This window comes from Sapajus apella, unplaced genomic scaffold (genome assembly GCF_009761245.1).
Source record: "Sapajus apella isolate SASKATOON/1434 unplaced genomic scaffold, GSC_monkey_1.0 scaffold9, whole genome shotgun sequence".
Lineage (NCBI taxonomy): Eukaryota > Metazoa > Chordata > Mammalia > Primates > Cebidae > Sapajus > Sapajus apella.
In genome coordinates, this window is record NW_022436949.1 from 41,090,953 (window position 1) to 41,110,430 (window position 19,478).

Sequence of the window (19,478 nt, forward strand, 5' to 3'; positions counted from 1 at the left end):
GCCAGAGATGCCTCCCTATATTCTCCATCCAAGCTCCAGAGGAGGGTCAACCCCTCCCGAAAGATCTCCACCTTGGCCAACATGGCAAAACCCCATCTCTACCAAAATAAAAAAAAAATTACCCAGGCCTGGTGGAGCAGACCTGTAATCCCAGCTACTCTGGAGGCTGAGGCAGGAGAATCCCTTGAACCCGGGAGGTAGAGGTTGCAGTGAGTCATTATCACACCACTGCACTCCAGCCTGCGTGACAGGGTGAGACTCCATCTCAAAAAATACAAAAGCAAAAAAAATGTCCACTCTGACACAGCTTTTCTCTACCTCTACTCCAGCACCCCTGATACTGGGTCGGGATTAACTCCTGCAGCAGGGACTGCTGGACACACGGACTATGTTTTCTTTTTTTTTTTTTTTTAGACGGAGTCTCACTCTGTCACCCAGGCTGGAGTGCAATGGTGCGATGTCCACACACTGCAACCTCTGCCCTCTGGGTTCAAGCGATTCTTCTGCCTCAGCCTCTTGAGTAGCTGGGACTGCCCGCAACCACACCCAGCTAATTTTTGTACTTTTAGTAGACCACAGGATTTCACTATGTTGGCCAGGCTGATCTTTTTTTTTGAGACAGAGTCTCACTTTGTCACCCAGGCTGGAGTGCAAGGGTGTGATCTCGGCTCACTGCAGCCTCCACCTCCCAGGTTAAAGTGATTCTCCTGCTTCAGTCTCCCAAGTAGCTGGGATTACAGGCATGCAAGACCACGGCTGGCTAATTTTTGTACTTTTAGTAGAGATGGGGTTTCAGCATTTTTGGGAGGATGGTCTTGAACTCCTGACCTCAGGTGATCCACCCATCTAGGCATACCAAAGTGCTGGGATTACAGGCGTGAGCCACCGCGCCCGGCCTGGACTACATTTTCTACCCCTCCTTGTGGTCTGAAGTGGCCGTGAAACTGAGACCTGGCCAACAGGAAGTGGTTGCAAAAGGTGTCTGGCTTCCATGCCTGGAACACAAAACCAGCCCCATACAGGCCCTCTCCAGCTGAATAAAGAGGCCTCCTGGAGAGGAGGAGGACTGAAAAGAAGCTGAGCCACAAGATGGAGAAAGTCCAGCTAGGAATAACTGTATGGTGTCTTTCCCCACCCTAGATGGCCCGAAGGGGACTACAGCATGAGAATGGACATGGTCTTGGTTACTTCGAGTTTTCTTTTTTTTTTTCTGAGATGGAGTCTTTCTCTGTGGCGCACACTAGAATACAGTGGTGCCCCACTCACTGCAACCTCCATCTCCTGGGTTCAAGCAATTCTCTCCTGCCTTAGCCTCCTCCCAAGTATCTGGGATTACAGGCACATGCCGCCAAGCCTGGATTTTTTTTTTTTTTTTTTTTTTTTTGTATTTTCAGTAGAGAAGAGGTTTCGCCATGTTGGTCTCCAACTCCTGACCTCATGTGATCCACCTGCCTCAGCTGGCGATTTTTAATGAAGCCACTGAGAACGGGGGCTTATTTTCTTTATCAGCTAGCATCATTTGCATAATACAATGGCTGCCTCCCTCATCGTGTGAGCTCTTTGAGAATAGGAATGGTACTTTATTGTAATGGATTTGAACCTGGCAAGAAAGAGGGCACTCTGTCAGACGTGGTGGCTAACGCCTGTAATCCCAGCATTTGGGAGGCCAGGGCAGATAGATCACGTGGGGTTAGGAGTCCTAGCTACTAGGGAGGCTGAGGCAAGTGAATCACTTGAATCCTGGAGGCAGAGATTGCAGTGAGCCAAGATCATACCATTGCACTCCAGCCTGGGCAACAAGAGAAAACTCTGTCTCAAAAACAATAAAATAAAGCCGAGTATGGTGGTGCATGCCTGTAATTCCAGCACTTTGGGAGGCCAAGGCGGGCAGATCACCTGAGGTCAGAAGTTCAAGACCAGCCTGGCTAATATGGTGAAACCCCATTTCTACTAAGAACACAAGAAATTAGCCTGGCATGGTGGCAGGAACCTGTAATCCCAGCTACTCAGGAGGCTGAGGCAGGAGAATCGCTTGAACCAGGGAGGCAAAGGTTGCAGTGAGCTGAGATCAGGCCATTGCACTCCAGTTTGGGCAACAAAAGCAAAACTTTCCATCTCAAAAAAAAATTTTTTTTAAACGAAAACAAAAAATAAAATAAAGAAGGCACTCAAATGTTTGCTAAATGAATCATCTAACCCACAGAGGGTCAACTCAGTAACCTTGTCCTCCTAGACACTGATCAGGTACAGCTGGATGCTAAGGGCTGAGAAAGACCTGAGAAAAGTGACCCCCAAATCTCAGTATCTGAATCACCCAAACAGCATGCTTTAAAAAAACACAGATGTCAGGATGCCACCTCAACCCCAAGAGACTGTGATTCTGTGGACACAGAAATTTACAATTTGGCCAGGCACAGTGGCTCATGCCTATAATACCAGCACTTTGGAAGGCCAAGGCAGGAGAATCACTTGAAGCCAAGAGTTCAAGGCCAACCTGGGCAACACAGCAAGGCCTGGTCTCTACCAAAAGTTTATTAATAAAAATTAGCAGCCAGGTACAATGGCTCACCCCTGTAATCCCAGCACTTTGGGAGGCCAAGTCGAGCAGATCACGAAGTCAGGAGATGGAGACTATCCTGGCCAACATGGTGAAACCCTATCTCTACTTAAAATACAAAAATCAGCCAGGCATGGTGATGTGCGCCCAGCTACTTGGGAGGCTGAGGCAGGAGAATCACTTGAACCTGGAAGGCAGAGGTTGCAGTGAGCTGAGATCACACCACTGCACTCCAGCCTGGTGACAGAGTTCCATCTTAAAAAAAAAAAAAAAAAAAAAAAAGGTAGGTGGCCAGGTGTAGTGGCCTGTAGTTCTAGCACTTTGGGAGGCTGAGGCAGGCAGATCACGAGGTCAGGAGTTTAAGACCAGCCTGGCCAACATAGTGAAGGCCTGTCTCTACTAAAAATACCAAAAAAATTAGCCAGGCTGGGTGGCGGGCGCCTGGAATCCCAGCTACTTGGGGGGCTGAGGCAGGAGAATCACTTGAACCTGGGAGGTAGAGGTTGCGGTGAGCCGAGATAGCGCCACTGTGCTCCAGCCTGGGTGACAGAGTAAGACTCTGTCTCAAAGAAAATAAAAATTAGCTGGGTGCAGTGGCATGCACCTGTAGCTCAGCTACTTGGGAGGCTGAGCTGGAAGGATCACTTGAGCCTAGGAATTTGAGGCTGCAGTAAACCGTGATTGCACCACTGCACTCCCAGCTGGGCAACAGAGTAAGACCCTATCTCAAAACACACACACACACACACACACACACACACATCCCCCACAAAATTAAATGATTGGGAACAGTGGCTCATGCCTGTAATCCCAATACTTTGGAAAACCAAAGCAGGAGGATTACTTGAGCCCAGGAGTTTGAGACCAGCCTGGGCAACATAGTGAGACCTTGTCTCTACAGAAAAATGTTTATTATTATTATTATTATTATTATAGAAAAATAAAATATAAAATTAAACATTTGATGCATTGACTAAGGGCCTCACACGCCCATCCTCTCTGGGCCACCCCCTGCCCTCAGCCACTTGCGTTTGCTTCTATTGTCATGGCATCAGCTCTCTAGGGCAGGTCTCCAGAGAGTCTGTCTGTCACTAGTGGCAGTTTCCACAGCAGCACAGGCTTTGCACGATGACACTTCACCCACCAAGACACGGCTAGCAACAGGGGAGTGAGGATTTAACCACTCTCTATGAGCCAGATGCATCTGGCCGATCCCTCTCAACGCCCATATTGGGGGAAAATGCTTCATTTGTCAGCCTCCACTCTGCTGCTTACCCCAGATCTCCTCTGGATGAGGTGTGGGCAGAGGAATGCAAAGTGCCTTCTGGGCACCAGAGGGCAGCAGGACAATCCCAGGAGAGTTTCCCGGACTGGTCCATCTTGCACCCAGCTGGCCACGGTTCATAGGCTGTGCCACTTATTTCCACTAATGGAGGAGAGGAGAAATTATTCAGTAAATGATGACGGGGAAAACAAGCTGTTTGGGGAAAAAATGGGAACTATCTCCTATCAAATACCTAAAGAAATTCTAGCTGCCTTTATTGTTAGAAATGAAACAATAGGCCTACTGCGGTGACTCATCCCAAAGTAATCCCAGCCCTTTGGGAGGCCAGGGTGGGCGAATCACCTGAGGTCAGGAGTCTCTATTAAAAATCGGGCGTAGTGGCGCACACCTGTAATCCCAGCTACTCAGGAGGCTGAGGCAGGAGAATCGCTGGAAATTGGGAGGTAGAGGTTTTGGTGAGCTGACATCGCACCACTGCACTCCAGCCTGGGCAACAAGAGTGACACTCCATCTCAAAAAAAAAAGAGAAATGAAACAATAGCTAAAAGAAAATGGAAGTCCAGGCACGATGGCTCACGCCTGTAATCCCAACACTTTGGGAAGCCAAGGCAGGTGGATCACCTGAGGTCAGGAGTTCGAGACCAGCCTGGCCAACATAGTGAAACCCTGTCTCTACTAAAAATACAAAAATTGGCTGAGTGTGGTAGTGGGTGCCTGTAATCCCAGTTACTCGGGAGGCAGAGGCAGGAGAACCACTTGAACTGGGGAGGTAGAGGTTGCCAAGATCACACCACTGCACTTCAGCCTGGGTGACAGAACGAGACCCTGTCTCAAAAAAAAAAAGAAAAAGAAAAAAATAGGAGAAAATACTGCCAGGTGCGGTGGCTCACACCTGTAATCCCAGCACTTTGGGGAGGCCGAGGTGGGCAGATCACCTGAAGTCAGCAGTTCGAGACCAGCCTGACCAACATGGAGAAATCCTGTCTCAACCGAAAATACAAAATTAGCCGGGCGTGGTAGCACATGCCTGTAATCCCAGCTACACGAATTGTTGGAGCCCAAGAGGCAGAGGTTGCAGAATTTACTATAGCCAAAGTATGGACAGGCACCCAGAAGACTCAGACCCAAATAATATTGTATATGAGTTCTGGTGAACTACCTGGGAATTTGTTACAAACAGGTTTTTAGGGCAAAAAAGAAAAAAAGAAAACGGAGTGGGCTGTTAGAAAGTTTGTCAGGAATTCCCATGGATTAGACATTTGCTATACATTCTTAAACTAGAGGGTGTGGATTACAGTGTCCCTGGGGCATTGTAAGGTTAATCTATAGCTATGTGGCAATATGAGGTACTTTCAAGTTATAAGTAAATAGCTCAATGGTGTGGGAAGCAGGGTGGGAAGTCCAAGGTGACCGCTGTGTCATTTTAATGTCTCTCTGGGCCTGATAATTTAAAAGAACTCCACATTCCTCAGATAGTTCCTTTCTCACTAAGAGGCCTCAGACTTTAGAATTCCTCAAACTGACCCAGGCATGGTGGCTCATGCCTGTAATCCTAGCACTTTCGGAGGCTAAGGAGGGAGAATCACCTGAGGTCAGGAGTTCAAGACTAGCCTGGCCAACATGGTGAAACCTCAGCTCTACTAAAAATACAAAAATTAGCTAGGTGTGAGGGTGGATGCCTGTAGTCCCAGTTACTCGGGAGGCTGAGGCAGGAGAATCGCTTGAACCCAGGAGGCAGAAGTTGCAGTGAGAAAAGATTGCACCATTGCACTCCACCCTGGGTGACAGAGCAAGACTCCATCTCAAAAAAAAAAGAAATTAAAAAAAAATTTAAAAATTAAAAATAAAGAAAAGCATAATAGTACAATAACACGCCAATGAGAGGAATACCTGGATGCAGTAAGATGCTCAAATCAGGGTCACCGGGAGCACTTGAAACCTCACCACCCCCACCCACACACCCGGTGTTTCCAACTTTACTCAGTCAGTCCGGAGTGGATGCTGGAGCATCTGCATCTCTTACAATCTCCCAAGTGATGCTGATGCTGCCACTCTGAGTACAAGTACCATGCTTTGAGAACAGCTGCCCTAAAGCACGGTAATAGTTGTTACACGTGCATCATCTCCAGCTGCAGGTACTTTAACAGTTTCCGTGGAGAAACTCTAACCTGCCAGAACAGGGGGTGCCTTATCCACGCATTTCCGACAAGCACCTAAACTGGAAGCAGTTCAGTATAGCAGCTCCGAAGAGACTGGGGAGCCAGTCTGCCCAGCTTCAGAGCCTGCTCTGACACTGGATTGCTGTGTTGGTCCGAGCAACTTACTCAACCACTCTCAGCTTGAGTGTCCTCAGAGTAAAATAGACGTACTAGCCCTTCCCCTCCAGCAGGGAAACCGGAATGAACAACCTACTCAAGTCATGAATGGGAAAGCATCACTTTCCCATTTCCCTGCCACCTACATTTTGAAAATGTAGGGGGGCAGGGCTCACACCTGTAATCCCAGCACTTTGGGTGGCAGAAGCAGGAGGATTCCTTGAGCCCAGGAGTTCAAGATCAACCTGAGCAACAACACAGCGACCCCCATCTCTACAAAAAAAAAAAAAAAAACTTTTTCAATTATCCAGGTGTTGTGGCACACACCTGGAGTCCCAGCTACTCAGGAGGCTAAGGCAGGAAAATTGCTTTAGCGCCGGAATTGGCGGCTGCCGTAAGCTATGAATGTCACTGCACTCCAGCCTGGGTCACAGAACAAGATCCTGTCTCAAAAAAAAAAAAAGTTCCTTGCCCTGACTGAAGTTGAGGAGACCATTTGTCTACTTCAAGTTATTATTTAAAGAAACCACACCCATATTCCTTCCTCCTCCACGCGCCTCTCCCCTAAAGAGAAAGGCCGCCAAACAACCAAGAGATCCTACACCCACTGAGTGCCCCACAACTGAAACGAGAGTAAGCGACTCATCCTCTCACAATCCGCTAGGTCAAGCCTGTCCAACCTGAGGCCCACAGGCCACATGTGGCCCAAAACAAATTTCTAAGCTTTCTTAAAACAGCATGAGGTTTTTGTGTGATTTTTCTTTTTTTTTTAAAGCGCTCATCAGCTATCATGAGTGTTAGTGTATTTTATGTATGGCCCAAGACAATTCTTCTTCCAGTGTGGCCCAGGGAACTCAAAAGATCGGAGACGCCGGGCCTAGGTTGTCCCATAATAAAAGGCAATATCATGTGGGAAAGGTGAAGTGGCAGAGGTCAAGAAACAGTGATCTAATAATCAACCAAGCGAGAGTGAAGCTCTTCAAAGATTCAGGCTCATGTAGTTAGTAGTCCAGGGTACATGACAGATTTTTTTTTCTCCGAGACAAAGGCTCACTCTGTTGCCCAGGCTGGAGTGCAGTGGCACCATCAGCTCACTGCAAACTCCGCCTCCCAGGTTCAAGCAATTCTCCTGCCTCAGCCTCCCAAGCGGCTGGGATAATAACAGGCGCCTGACACCACACCAGGCTAATTTTCGTATCTTTAGTAGAGACAGGATTTCACTATGTTGGCCAGGCTGGTCTCGAACTCCTGACCTCGTAATCCGCCCACCTCAGCCTCCCAAAGTACTGGGATGACAGGGTGAGCCACACAGCACCCGGCTAAGATGGAAATTTTAGGTATGACTGTCACCTGAGTCTTTCTCCGCCTGTTTCCTTGCACATGATGGGCAGGGCTGTGGGCCCTCCCAGCTCAGGGGCCCTCCCAGCTCAGGGGCCCTCGGGTGGTTTTAGGATGGTAGAACGCCTGGTAGGAACCACCTGCATCAAGACCACAGATGACCTCTCTGAAGGTTAGCGATTCCAGGGACCCCGCCCAGGAGCAGTCCTCCTAGGTAGAAGTGAAAATATTGGAAACGGGGAGAGAAGCTGGTCAAAGACAGACTCCAGTCGTGGCTGTGCATGTCCCAGTTAAAAGCAAAACCTGGAAGGTCCTGTTCAAGAACAGTGTCCCCATTCGTAAATTAAAAATGCTAGTGTTATTTTACCCACATGAAACTTGCCACAACGAGGTACCACGACCCACATGGACACACACAGTGAGAGTCACACAGAGAGGCTGGAGAGTCCTGGTCACTGAGACAAACGATGCAGAGACACCTGGACACAGAAAGACACAGCGGGACGTGGAGTTGGATGGAGCTGTCTGGTAAGGAATATCAAAAGGGGTGGGGACACTAGCGGGAGATGGCATAGGTCCAGGACACTAATTAGGCTTTGGCTGAGATTAAATAAAGGAAGATGTTCGTAAGCTGCTTACTTAAAAAGAAAGGAAAGGGTGCGTTTGAGTTCAGGGGACAGCGAGTCCCGGAGCAGGAGGTGGGGAGCCAGCGAAGGTGGGCGTGTAGGCGGTGCAGCCGCTTCTCCCGCCGGGCCAGAGACTCCCCCTTTCGGCAGCCTGGGTTCCCCGCCTTCCCACCTCCAGCTCCTCCTTCCCCGAGCCCTGAGGGCCCGCAGGGCCTCCAGCAACAAAGCCGCCGACCCTGCGCCACCAGTGCGGGATCCCCGCGTCCCCCGCGTCGCCATGCCCCGCGCGCAGGGGCGCAGGCGGAGCACACGCGGCCGGCGTGGTGCCACCCGCAGCAGAAAGCCCCAGCGTGGACCGCGTGGCACAGGAAAGCGCTCCCGTCGCCCCGGGCGCAGAAGGCGCGGGCAGCATCGGGCGCGGTCCTGGGAGAGCCCGTCTGCGAGGCAGGCGGCTGCAGGGTGACCCGGTTCGGGCGGAGACACTCACCAGAAGAACACGCGCGAGCAGAGGTTCGCGTCCTTCAGCGGGTTGGGCTTCACCTCCTGGTACACTGGCAGCATCTCGCCGGGCGGGGCGGGCGTGGGCCGAGGTCCGGCTGATCTGGCGGCGGTGGCCGCGGGCTCCGCTCCTGCACCGCGAGCAGGGATGCTGGCGCTCCGGCCGCCGCGCCGGTCCGCTCGGCTGGAGCCTGTGAGGCAGCCGCTTCCGGGAGCCGGGCGCCGGCGGCACGCCCCGTCCCCGCCTCTCAGGCCCGCCGCTAGCAGGGCCGCCTCGGGGGCGCAGTTTAACGCGCTGCCGCCTGGAACCCGGGAGCCGCGCACCGCGTGCGAGCGCGGCCGGGGACGACGGGTGACGCGGCGGGAGCAGGCAGAGCTGGCGACGCCAAAGGAAGCCCGGAGCTACGCCCAGGGGTGAGGCGAGGGCAGCGCGCGCCACTGGAGGGACGGGGTAGCCGAGAGCGCGGCGCAGAGGCCGGGTCCGGAGGTGCCCACGTGTTCGCACCCAACGGAAACTTTCCGAAATTCACCCTGCGAGTCTAGGCGCCGACCCAGAAGGTGGAGCAGGGAGGCGCCGGCTGTGCCCGCCCCTTCGACGCAGAAACGCCCCCTCGGCCACGGATTTGGGGACACTGGGAGACAGCTGCCTGGCGCTCCAGCAGCCCGCCCCCTGGGCGACTTGCCCTCCTCAGGACCAAACGAGGGTGCCATGGGAAGCTCTCCAACCTGTGAGCCAAACATTTGACCTCGGACAACAGCAAGGTTTAACACAGATTATCCTTACAGAGCTGCAAGACCTCAAGAAAGCCAGGTAACTCCAGAGTCGGACGCAGATGATTTGGAGAGCTGAGTGAATGCTGTCGTTGATTGGGGCGGGCTTTCGGCATCTCACATGTTGCATGCTACGGTGGACCTCTGAGCTTTTTGCTGCCCTCTTAGATTGGGAAAGGAAGATAAGAGAAAAGAGAGACTGCCTTATAATTTCTGTCTTCAAGCCCTAAAGCCTAACAGATAACGGTGGCAAACAGCACGTGTGTATGTGTGTGTGTGTGTGTGTGTGTGTGTGTGTGTGTGTGTGAGAGAGAGAGAGAGAGAGAGAGAGCGCGCGCGAGGGAGGACAGAGAGAGGGGAGAGGGAGACTCACTCTGCCGCCTAGGCTGGAGTGCAGTGGGACGATCATGGCTCACTGAACCCTCCACCTCCCAAGACTCAAGCAATCTTTCCAACTCAGCCTAAGTAGCTAGGACTACAGGCACCAGCTACTACGCCTGGCTAATTTTTTGTAATTGAGACACAAAAAAATCAAAGGCTCCAAGTTCATGATGCTGTAACAAAATCATTGTATTGTTCCTTGATGATTTCTCACTTTGTTGCCAGGCTGGTCTCAAACTCGTAGGCTCCGTTGATCCTCCCACCTTGGCCTCCCAAAGTACTAGGATTACTGGCATATACCACTGCACCCGACCAATCCTCTCACCATTAATTCTATCAGTGCCCCATTCAAGGTTTTCCTTATTTTATAGATGAGGAAGGTGAGGCTGAAAGGCAGAACTTGTCCAAGGTCTTAGAGCCAAGAAAGGATAAAAACGTGATTTGCCCTAAGCTTGGGTCTGAGCATGGCCTGTCTCCCTGGTGGATGGCCAGGGTGCATACGTGCCCAGAATATGCTGGTTGAATGGCTGTAGGAATGAATGAACAAAATCTTGTTCCAAGCTTTTGGACTCCCATCCCTAAGTCTTCAGTTATTCCTGTGGCTACCTTACCAAGCTCAGCAGTTGCTCTTCGTTTCCACCCTGAATGAAGAAAAGTGAAAGGCTCCAAATTCATGGTGCTTGGAACAAGATCATTTTATTGTTCCTTGTTAATTTCCCATGTATGTTCGCTAAGATAACATCATTAATATCTTTTAAAGAAAGCCTTACATGAACACGTTTTTAAAAGTCAAGCACAGGCTGGCCAACATAGTAAGGCCCTGTCTCCATCAAAAATTTTAAAAATTAGCCCAGGTGTGGTGGTGTGTACTTGTAGTCCCAGCTTCTCGGGAGGCTGAGACAGGAGGATGGCTTTAGCCCAGGAGTTCCAGGCCACAGGGAGTTAAGAAGGTACCCACAGGGCCAGGCGCAATGGCTCACGCCTGTAATCCTAGCTCTTTGGGAGGCTGAGGCAGATGGATCACCTGAGGTCAACAGTTCGAGACCAGCCTAGCCAACATGATAAAGCCCCATCTCTACTAAAATTACAAAAAATTAGCTGAGTGTGATGATGGACGCCTGTAATCCTAGCTACTCGGGAGCCTGAGTCAGGAGAATCACTTGAACCCCGGAGGTGGAGGTTGCAGTGAGTAACCCCAGAACTTTGAGAGGTAGAGACAGGAGGATTGCTTTAGCCCAGGAGTTCTAGACCAGCCTGGGCAATATAGGGAGACCTCAACTCTACTAAAAATGTAAAAATTAGATGGTGTGAGTCTGTAGTCCCAGCTACCCTGGAGGCTCAGGTGGGAGGATTGCTTGAGCCCAGGAGTTGGAGGCTGCAATAGGCTATGATCACAGTAGTGCACTCCAGCCTGGCAACAGAATGAGACTCTGTCTCAAAGAAAAAAAAAAAAAGACAAGCACATAAGAATGGCAAAATATTGATAATTTTTGAAGGCAGATGATGTGACATGGGGGTTTCTTTTCTTCTTATTTCATGCGTGTTTGAGAATTTGGTTTTCTCTTTGGAGATGGGGTCTCATTATGTTGCCCAGGCTGGACTCAAACTCCTGGACCCAAGGGATCCTCCTGCCTCAGCCCCTCCAAGTACCTGCGATTATAGGCACTTGCCAGCATACTAGCTCATGTTTCAGAATTTCTGTCACAAAAAGGAACACAATATTTTAATTTGACTATTATAGGAAAGCTATGATCATTCAATGACCTACTTTTCTAGTAGCTCTTTCTCAGACAAATGCAAGCTATAAACCAAAGTTTTTGTTTATATGTAAGCTATAAACCAAAATAGTCAGCCCTCACCTGATTTGCAGTGCTCTTTGAAACTCCCTAAGCTTTCTAGCCCAGTAAATGCTGAGCTACCAGTTCTACTTCCAAGCTAAAGACTCTGTTTGCTAAAGTTAGAAGTCTAGTGACTTCTCTTGTCGGTCTGTCCCAGAATGCTCTCTCTACCCCCAACAACTGTGTAAGAACCATAATTAGCCATCTCCAAACTGCCAAAGTGCTCAGTCCCTTCGGCTCCTGCAGAGGCTTATTTTTTTCTTAATTAAGATCTTTTGGAACTTCTTAACATTCTTTTCTGAACATTAACAATGTGGTATTTGGAAGAGCTTCTGTAGAGCAGTGTCTGACTGCAGAGAGGACTGGACATGGAACCAGGGGAACCAGGGCTCCAGGCTTTTCACTTGTTACCTAACCTTTCTGACCCTTATTTTCTCAGCTCTAAAATGGGGTCGGGGCCAGGTGCAATGGCTCACGCCTATAATCTCAGCACTTTGGTAGGCCGAGGCGGATGGATTACCTGAGGTCAGGAGTTCTAGACCAGACTAACCAATATGGCGAAACCCTGCTTCTACTAAAAATATAAAAATTAGCTGGGTGTGGTGGCATGTGCCTGTAATCCCAGCTACTCAGGAGGCTGAGACAGGAGAATTGCTTGAACCAGGGAGTTGGAGGTTGCAGTTAGCGAAGATCACGACACTGCACTCCAGCCTGGCAACAGAGCGAGACTCCCTCTCAAAGAAAAAAAAAATTAGCCAGGCATGGTGGCATGTGCCTGTAGTCCTAGCTACTTGGGAGGCTGAGGCAGGAGAGTTGCTTGAACCCAGGAGGCAGAGGTTGCAGTGAGCTGTGAGCCATGAGCCAAGAGCACGCTGCTGCACTCCAGCCTGGGTGACAGAGCTAGACTCCATCTCAGAAGAAAAAAATTCTCTTCTTTTCTGTGTGATTTCTGTTTCTTTCTTTTTTTTTTTTTGAGACAGAGTCTCATTCTGTTGCCCAGGTTGGAGTACAATGGCACAATCTCAGCTCACTGCAAGCTCCCCCTCCCCGGTTCAAGCAATTCTCCTGCCTCAGCTTGCTGAGTAGCTGGGATTACAGGTGCATGCCACCATGCCCGGCTAATTTTTGTATTTTTAGTACAGATGGGGTTTCACCATGTTGGCCAGGCTGGTCTCAAACTCCTGACCTTGTGATCTGCCTGCCTCAGCCTCCCAAAGTGCTGGGATTACAAGCATGAGCCAACATACCAAACCATTTCAAGCATTTTTCTACAAGACAAAAGGGACAAATGGCATTCACAATTTAAACATATTCTCATGAAGATCCCTAGTTTCCAAAATGGTGACAATTGCACTGTCACTCCACTTTCAGGTAATAGATTCCAACCACCCCATAACCTCAGGGATTGGCACCTAACTCAAAAGTACCAATCATGGCCGGGCGAGGTGGCTCACACCTGTAATCTCAGCACTTTGGGAGGCTGAGGCAGGTAGATCACCTGAGGTCAAGTGTTCAAGACCAGCCTGACCAACATGGAGAAACTCCATCTCTACTAAAAATACAAAATTAGGCCGGGCACAGTGGCTCACGCCTGTAATCCCAGCACTTCGGGAGGCTGAGGTGGGTGGATCACGAGGTCAGGAGTTCGAGACCAGCCTGGCCAACATGGCAAAACCCTGTCTCTACTAAAAATACAAAAATTAGCTGGATGTGGCATTGGGCACCTATAATCCCAGCTACTTGGGAGGCTGAGACAGGAGAATCGCTTGAATCCAGGAGGTGGAGGTTGCAGTGAGCCAAGATTATGCCATTGCACTCCAACCTGGCAAAAAGAGCAGGACTCTGTCAAAAAAAAAAAAATTCAAAATTAGCCGGGTGTGGTGGTACATGCCTATAATCCCAGCTACTTGGAGGCCTGAGGCAAGAGAATCGCTTGAATCTTGAAGGCAGAAGTTGCAGTGAGCCAAGATCACGCCATTGCACCCTAGCCTGAGCAACAAGAGCGAAACCCCATCTCAAAAAAAAAGGTAGTCAGTCATAACATGCCATGCTCTGTCCAAAGTGATGGGTGATGGTTACCAGAGTCTGGTAAGGGTAGTGGGGTTGGGGGAGGTTTGGGGGGCAAGTGGGGATGGTTAATGGGTACAAAATATAGTTAGAATGAATAAGACCAGGCGCAGTGGCTCACACCTGTAATCCCAGCATTTTGGGAGGCTGAGGCAGGCGGATCACATGAGTCCAGGAGTTAGAGACCAGCCTGGCCAACACACTGAAACACTGTCTCTACTAAAAATAGAAAAAAAATAGCCAGGGGTGTTGGTACATGCCCATAATCCCAGCTTCTTGGGAGGCTGAGGCATGAGAAGCATGAGCATCACTTGAGCCCAGGAGGTAGAGGTTGTAGTGAGCCGAGGTCATGCCACTGCACTCCCAAACCTGGGCAACAGAGTGAAACTCTGTCTCAAAAAAAAAAAAAAAAAAAAAAAAAAAAACAAAGAAAACAATGAGGGTAACTAAAGCCAAAAATAATTTAATTGTACACTTTAAAATAACTAAAAGAGTATAATTGGATTGTTTGTGACACAAAGGATGAATGCTTAAGGTAATGGATAGTCCGTTTATCCTAATGTGATTATTCTGTGTTGCATATCTATATCAAGACATCTTATATAACCCATAAATATTTTATGTAACCCAAAATACCTTATGTAACCCATAAATACCTGCTATGTGCTCACAAAAATTTAAAAATTTAAATTTAAAAAAAAGTGATAAGCACAGAGATAAGCTCTTGGCCCAAGCCAGCTGGCTTGCTTTCCTGGGAACTGTTAGCTGGAGCTAGAAAGAGAAAGCCTCACTTACCTATTTGATCATGGAGTTGGAGGAAAAGGACCCGTGGCTGGACATGGTGACTCACGCCTGTAATCCCAGCACTTCGGGAGGCCAAGGCAGGTGGATCACCTGAGGTCAGTAGTTTGAGACCAGCCTGGCAAACATGATGAAACCCCATCTTTAGTAAAAATATAAAAATTAGCTGGGCATAGTGGTATATGCCTGTAGTCCCAGCTACTCCAGAGGCTGAGGCAGGAGAATGCCTTGAAACCGGGAGGCAGAAGTTGCAGTGAGCCGAGATCCTGCCACTGCACTCCAGCCTGGGAGATAAGAGCAAAACTCTATCTCAAAAAAAAAAAAAAAAAAGAAAGAAAGAAAGAAAAAGAAAAAGAATATGACCCATAACTGCTGGTAACCGTGTTCCATGTACCTTGAAAACCCTGAAAGAATAAAGCAGCTACTCAAGAAAAGTCATACAGTCAACAACCATTCATTAAACCTCTTTTATGTGCCAAGAACTATTCCAGGATCAAAGGATAGATAAATGAGTAAGATGAGTTGTATAAAGAAAAGTTTTGGTGGCATTAAGTCTCTGGGGTCCTACAAGCTAATAGGAGCCCACTTAGATAGTGTGACCTGCTATAGCAGAAGCTGTCTCTTTCCAGCCCTTATCCTCTGGCACCTCCCCAGGACAAAGCAGTTTACGGGTTATCAGCATCTCCCTGCTTAAGGGCCTTTTTCTGGCAATGGAAGCACATTGGGCTCATATGCAAGGTCAGCCATAGCCCCTGGAATCAACCCTCAATCCATGATGGGTGAGGAGCAGGCAGACAATTACCACAGCCTCCTTGTCTGTCAGTTGGGATAATTCTGTCTCCTAGGGTTCCCCAGCAGGATCGAGTCCAATTGCCTAAGCTTACCAACACATCCTATATGAGGGGTCTTCCAGAACTTCGTGGAAATGTATATTATGAAAAAACTATGCATGAATTTTAATTTTTTTTTTCACCAAAATAAACTTGTTCACACCTGAACAGAATCTAGTTTGGGACACTAAGAAAAGACTGAATTTCTCTAGTTTGAGTAGGTATTTGAATTAAAAATATAAAAATGTTAAAATACTGAATTTCAAATCAAGGATTAAAAAAAAGAAGAGATCAATTTAAAAAGAGCCACTATCAGAGTAACATGAATTGTGCTAAAATTGAAGCAAGAATAAACAAATTTATGGAGAAGCTTGGATGGAAAAATGATGAAATTATTGAGCTTTGTGAAAAGTTAATGGAGACAATGCCCCAAAGAAATCAGCAATTTACAAGTTAATAACTTGGCCAGGCATGGTGGCTCACCCCTATAATCCCAGCACTTTGGGAGGTTGTGGTGGGAGCATTGCTTGAGCCCAGGAGTTTAAGACCAGTCTGGACAACATGGTGAAAACCCATCTCTATCAAAAGAATTAATGAAGTTAGCCAGGCATAGTGGTGGAGTCACAGCTACTTGGCAGGCTGAGGCAGGAGGGGATCACTTGAGCCCAGGAAGTCAAGGTTGTAGTGAGTTGTGATTATGCCACTGCACTGCAGCCTGGGTGACAGGGTGAGAACTTGTCTGAAAAAAAAAAAAGAAATAGTGAATAGCTTGTTAAAGGAGGGATGAGAAGCTGTTCAAGATGAAGCCTGCAGTGGCAGACCATCCACATCAACTTTCATGGAAAAAAAATCACCTTGTTTGTGCTCTAATTGAAGAAGACCAACAATTAACAGTAGCCAACACCATATTAACAATAACAAACACCACAGACATCTCGATTGGTTCAGCTTACACAGCTCTGACTGAAAAATTAAAGTTAAGCAAACTTTTCATTCAATAGGTGTCAAACTGCTTTGCCCAGATCTGCTACAGAGAAGAGCAGAGCTTTCAGTGGAAGTTTTAAACAAGTGAGATCAAGACCCTGAAGTATTTTTTCAAAGAATTGTAACAGGAGATGAATCACGGCTTTACCAGTACAACCCTGAAGACAAAGCGCAATCAAAGCCATGGCTACTGAGAGGTGGAAGGGGTCCAGTCACAGCTCAAACAGACCAGTCAAGAGCAAGGGTTACACAACAGTTTTTTTGAAATGCTCAAGAGATTTTGCTTGCTGATGTTCTGGAGGGCCAAAAAAATGATAATACCTGCATGCTATGAGAGTGTTTTGAGACAATTAGCCAAAGCTTTAGCAGAAAATTGCCTGGGAAAGCTTCACCAGAGTCCTTCTCCACCATGACAATGCTCCTGCTCATTCCTTTCATCGAACAAGGGCAAGAGTTTCAATGGGAAATCGCTAGTATTCACATTACAGTTCTGATTTCATGCCTTCTGACTTTTTTTGCTTCCTAGTCTTGAAAGGGCACCCATTTTTTTTAGTTAATACTGTATAAAGACTGCCTTTTTTTTTTTTTTTTTTTAAAGATAGAGGTTCGCTCCTGTTGCCCAGGCTGGAGTGCAATGGCGCAATCTCAGCTCACCGCAGCCTCTGCCTCTCAGGTTCAAGTGATTCTCCTGCCTCAGCCTCCCGAGTAGCTGGGATTACAGGCATGTGCCACCACAACCAGCTAATTTTGTATTTTTAGTAGAGACGAGGTTTCCTCATGTTGGTCACGCTGATCTCAAACTCCCAACCTCAGGTGATCTGCCTGCCTCGGCCTCCCAAAGCTCTGGGATTACAGGCGTGAGCCATGGTGTCCGGCCGGATATTTCTTTATAGCAGTGTGAGAACAAACTAATACAATGTCTGTAGTAGATGTTGTCAGTGCCTGCCCAGAACCACCAGCCCTTACCATTTCACACTAGCCTGACTTCCTGCGTCTCTACCTCAGGGCTTTCTCCACCGCCAGAGTTGGTTTGGCCCAGGTACAAGGCAGGCCAGAGAGTTAATGTCTCCCTCTGCCCTCTTTCTTCAGCAGCAATCAATTCACAGATGGACAGGAGCTGGTGTATAAATACCACCCCCTCACTCACTCACTCCTCAGCCAACTGTGAGGTTTGTGTTTGAAATTATAATAAACACAATGAAAAAAAACTGTGAGGTTTGTCTCCTAAATTTCCTCAGCAGGATTACTCTCCAGTAGCCCAGATGGGGAGATATCTGATGATATACTCTCAGTGACTTCATTCCCTCCCCTGTCTCACTTCCCCACTCCACCATGGGTGTTCCCTGGGATTGCCTACCAATAATTTCTCGACATTTGAACTTTTGTCTTAGGGTCTGACCTCAGGACCCAAACTAAGACAACAGAAAATATTCATATAATGATATAAAATCATTATACCTATTATGTATAAGAATGCATGAAACTAAGAAAGATTGGAAGAAAATATTCCAAAATGATAACAGTGGTTAGTTGTGTATTGTGGGTAATTAAAAATCAAAGTAAACCTTTCTCTTTCTGTTTTCCAAGTTTTCTAAAATGAGTTCATTTACTTTTTTATTTTTTATTTTTCTGAAATAGGGTCTTGCTCTGTCACCCAGGCTGGAGGGTAGTGGTATGGTGATGGTTCACTGCAGCCTCAACTCCTGAGCTCAGGTGATCCTCCCACCTCAGTCTCCAGAGTAACTGGAACTCAGGTGTGCGCCACTACACCCAGCTAATTTTTTTATTTTTTGTAGAAATAGGGTTTGCCACATTGCTCAGGCTGGTCTCAAACTACTGGACTCAGGAGATCCTCTGTCCTCAGCCTCCCAAAGTGCTGTGATTACAAATATGAGCCACCGCAACTGAGTTCATTCATTTTTTGGTTTTTTGATTTTTTTTATTTTTATTTTTTTAGAGACAGGGTCTCTCTGTTACTCAGGCTGAAGTGCAGGGAGCAATCATAGCTCACTCAAGCCTCCAGGGCTCAGCTAATCCTCCCATCTCAGACTCCCAAGTACTAGGACTACAGGCACATGCCACCACAGCTGACTAACTTTTTAAACTCTTTTGTAGAGACAGAGTCTCATTGTGTTGTAAGGCTGGTCTTGAAATCCTGGCATCAAGCAGTCCTCCCACCTCAGCCTCCCAAAGTGCTGGGAGGTGTGAGTCATGAGCCTGGCCTATAATGAGGGTTTTGTTTTGCTATTTAATTAAATGTTTGTTCATTTTAAAAAAGAAGTATTATAATTACAATATACTGATTAACAGGTTTTGTGAATTCCAGAAGTCTAACTTCCAAAAAAAAAAAAAAAAAAACCTCTTCCTAAATAAAACCATCACTGATGTTAACTTTCTCAGCAATACACAGAAAATGAAATATGAAAAACAAAATAGGCTGGTCATGGTGGCTCACACCTGTAATCCCATCACTTTGTGAGGTGGAGGCATGAAGATCACTGGAGCCCAGGAGTTCGAGACCAGCTTGGGCAATATAGCAAAACGCTGTCTCTACCAAAAAAAAAAAAAAAAAATCAGCCAAGCCTAGTGGTACACACTGGTAGTCCCAGCTACTCAGGAGGCTGAGATGGGAGGCTCACTTGAGCCTGGGTGGTCGAGGCTGCAGTGAGTCATGACTCTGGGTGACAGAATGAGACGTTGTCTCAAAGAAAAAAAGAAAAGAAAAACATAATAAAAAAAAATCCAGGATCCCAAGAAATTGGTATCAGTTTAGAATTATGCTTCAGACCAAATACCGTATCACAGAAAGCAAATGTATGGCAAAATATAATTTTTTCTTTCTGTAGCTATGCTTCACTGAATGGGTAACTGTACCTTTTTACTATTTCACTAAATCCTTGCAATGCTACTCTGAGGAATGTACTATTGTCCTTTTACAGATAATGAAGCTTAGAGAAAAGTGCAGTACATTCTCCAAAATGGAAAAAAAATAAGATTTGCCAATGCCCACGAACACTGGACCACTTTGATCTGCCTCTCTCGCCATCTTCATATGTCATGTTAGAGTCACCAGCAGGTAAAGGAACAGTCGCTAAGTCAACATTTCTGATGTGGTTGATGTAATCTAGCACCACGAGGCTGGGCATGTATGAAGCTAGATTGCAGGAGCAAACAGGTGCCTTAGGGC

General features: G+C 47.6%; 1 protein-coding gene across 5 annotated transcripts in view; it reads right to left on the reverse strand.

The window, feature by feature from the left end:
• The window catches only part of ABCC4 (ATP binding cassette subfamily C member 4), a 280,796-nt gene extending 271,987 nt beyond the window's left edge, over positions 1–8,809 (reverse strand). For 4 of the 5 annotated variants that reach the window (XM_032277487.1, XM_032277483.1, XM_032277484.1 and 1 more), the window contains exon 1: positions 8,609–8,809. In XM_032277487.1, coding sequence (XP_032133378.1) covers positions 8,609–8,682 — 74 coding nt within the window. In that variant the 5' untranslated portion in view covers positions 8,683–8,809. The remainder of the gene's footprint in view (positions 1–8,608) is intronic. The other variant, XM_032277486.1, reaches the window with a different exon arrangement.
• Positions 8,810–19,478: the final 10,669 nt, after the last annotated feature.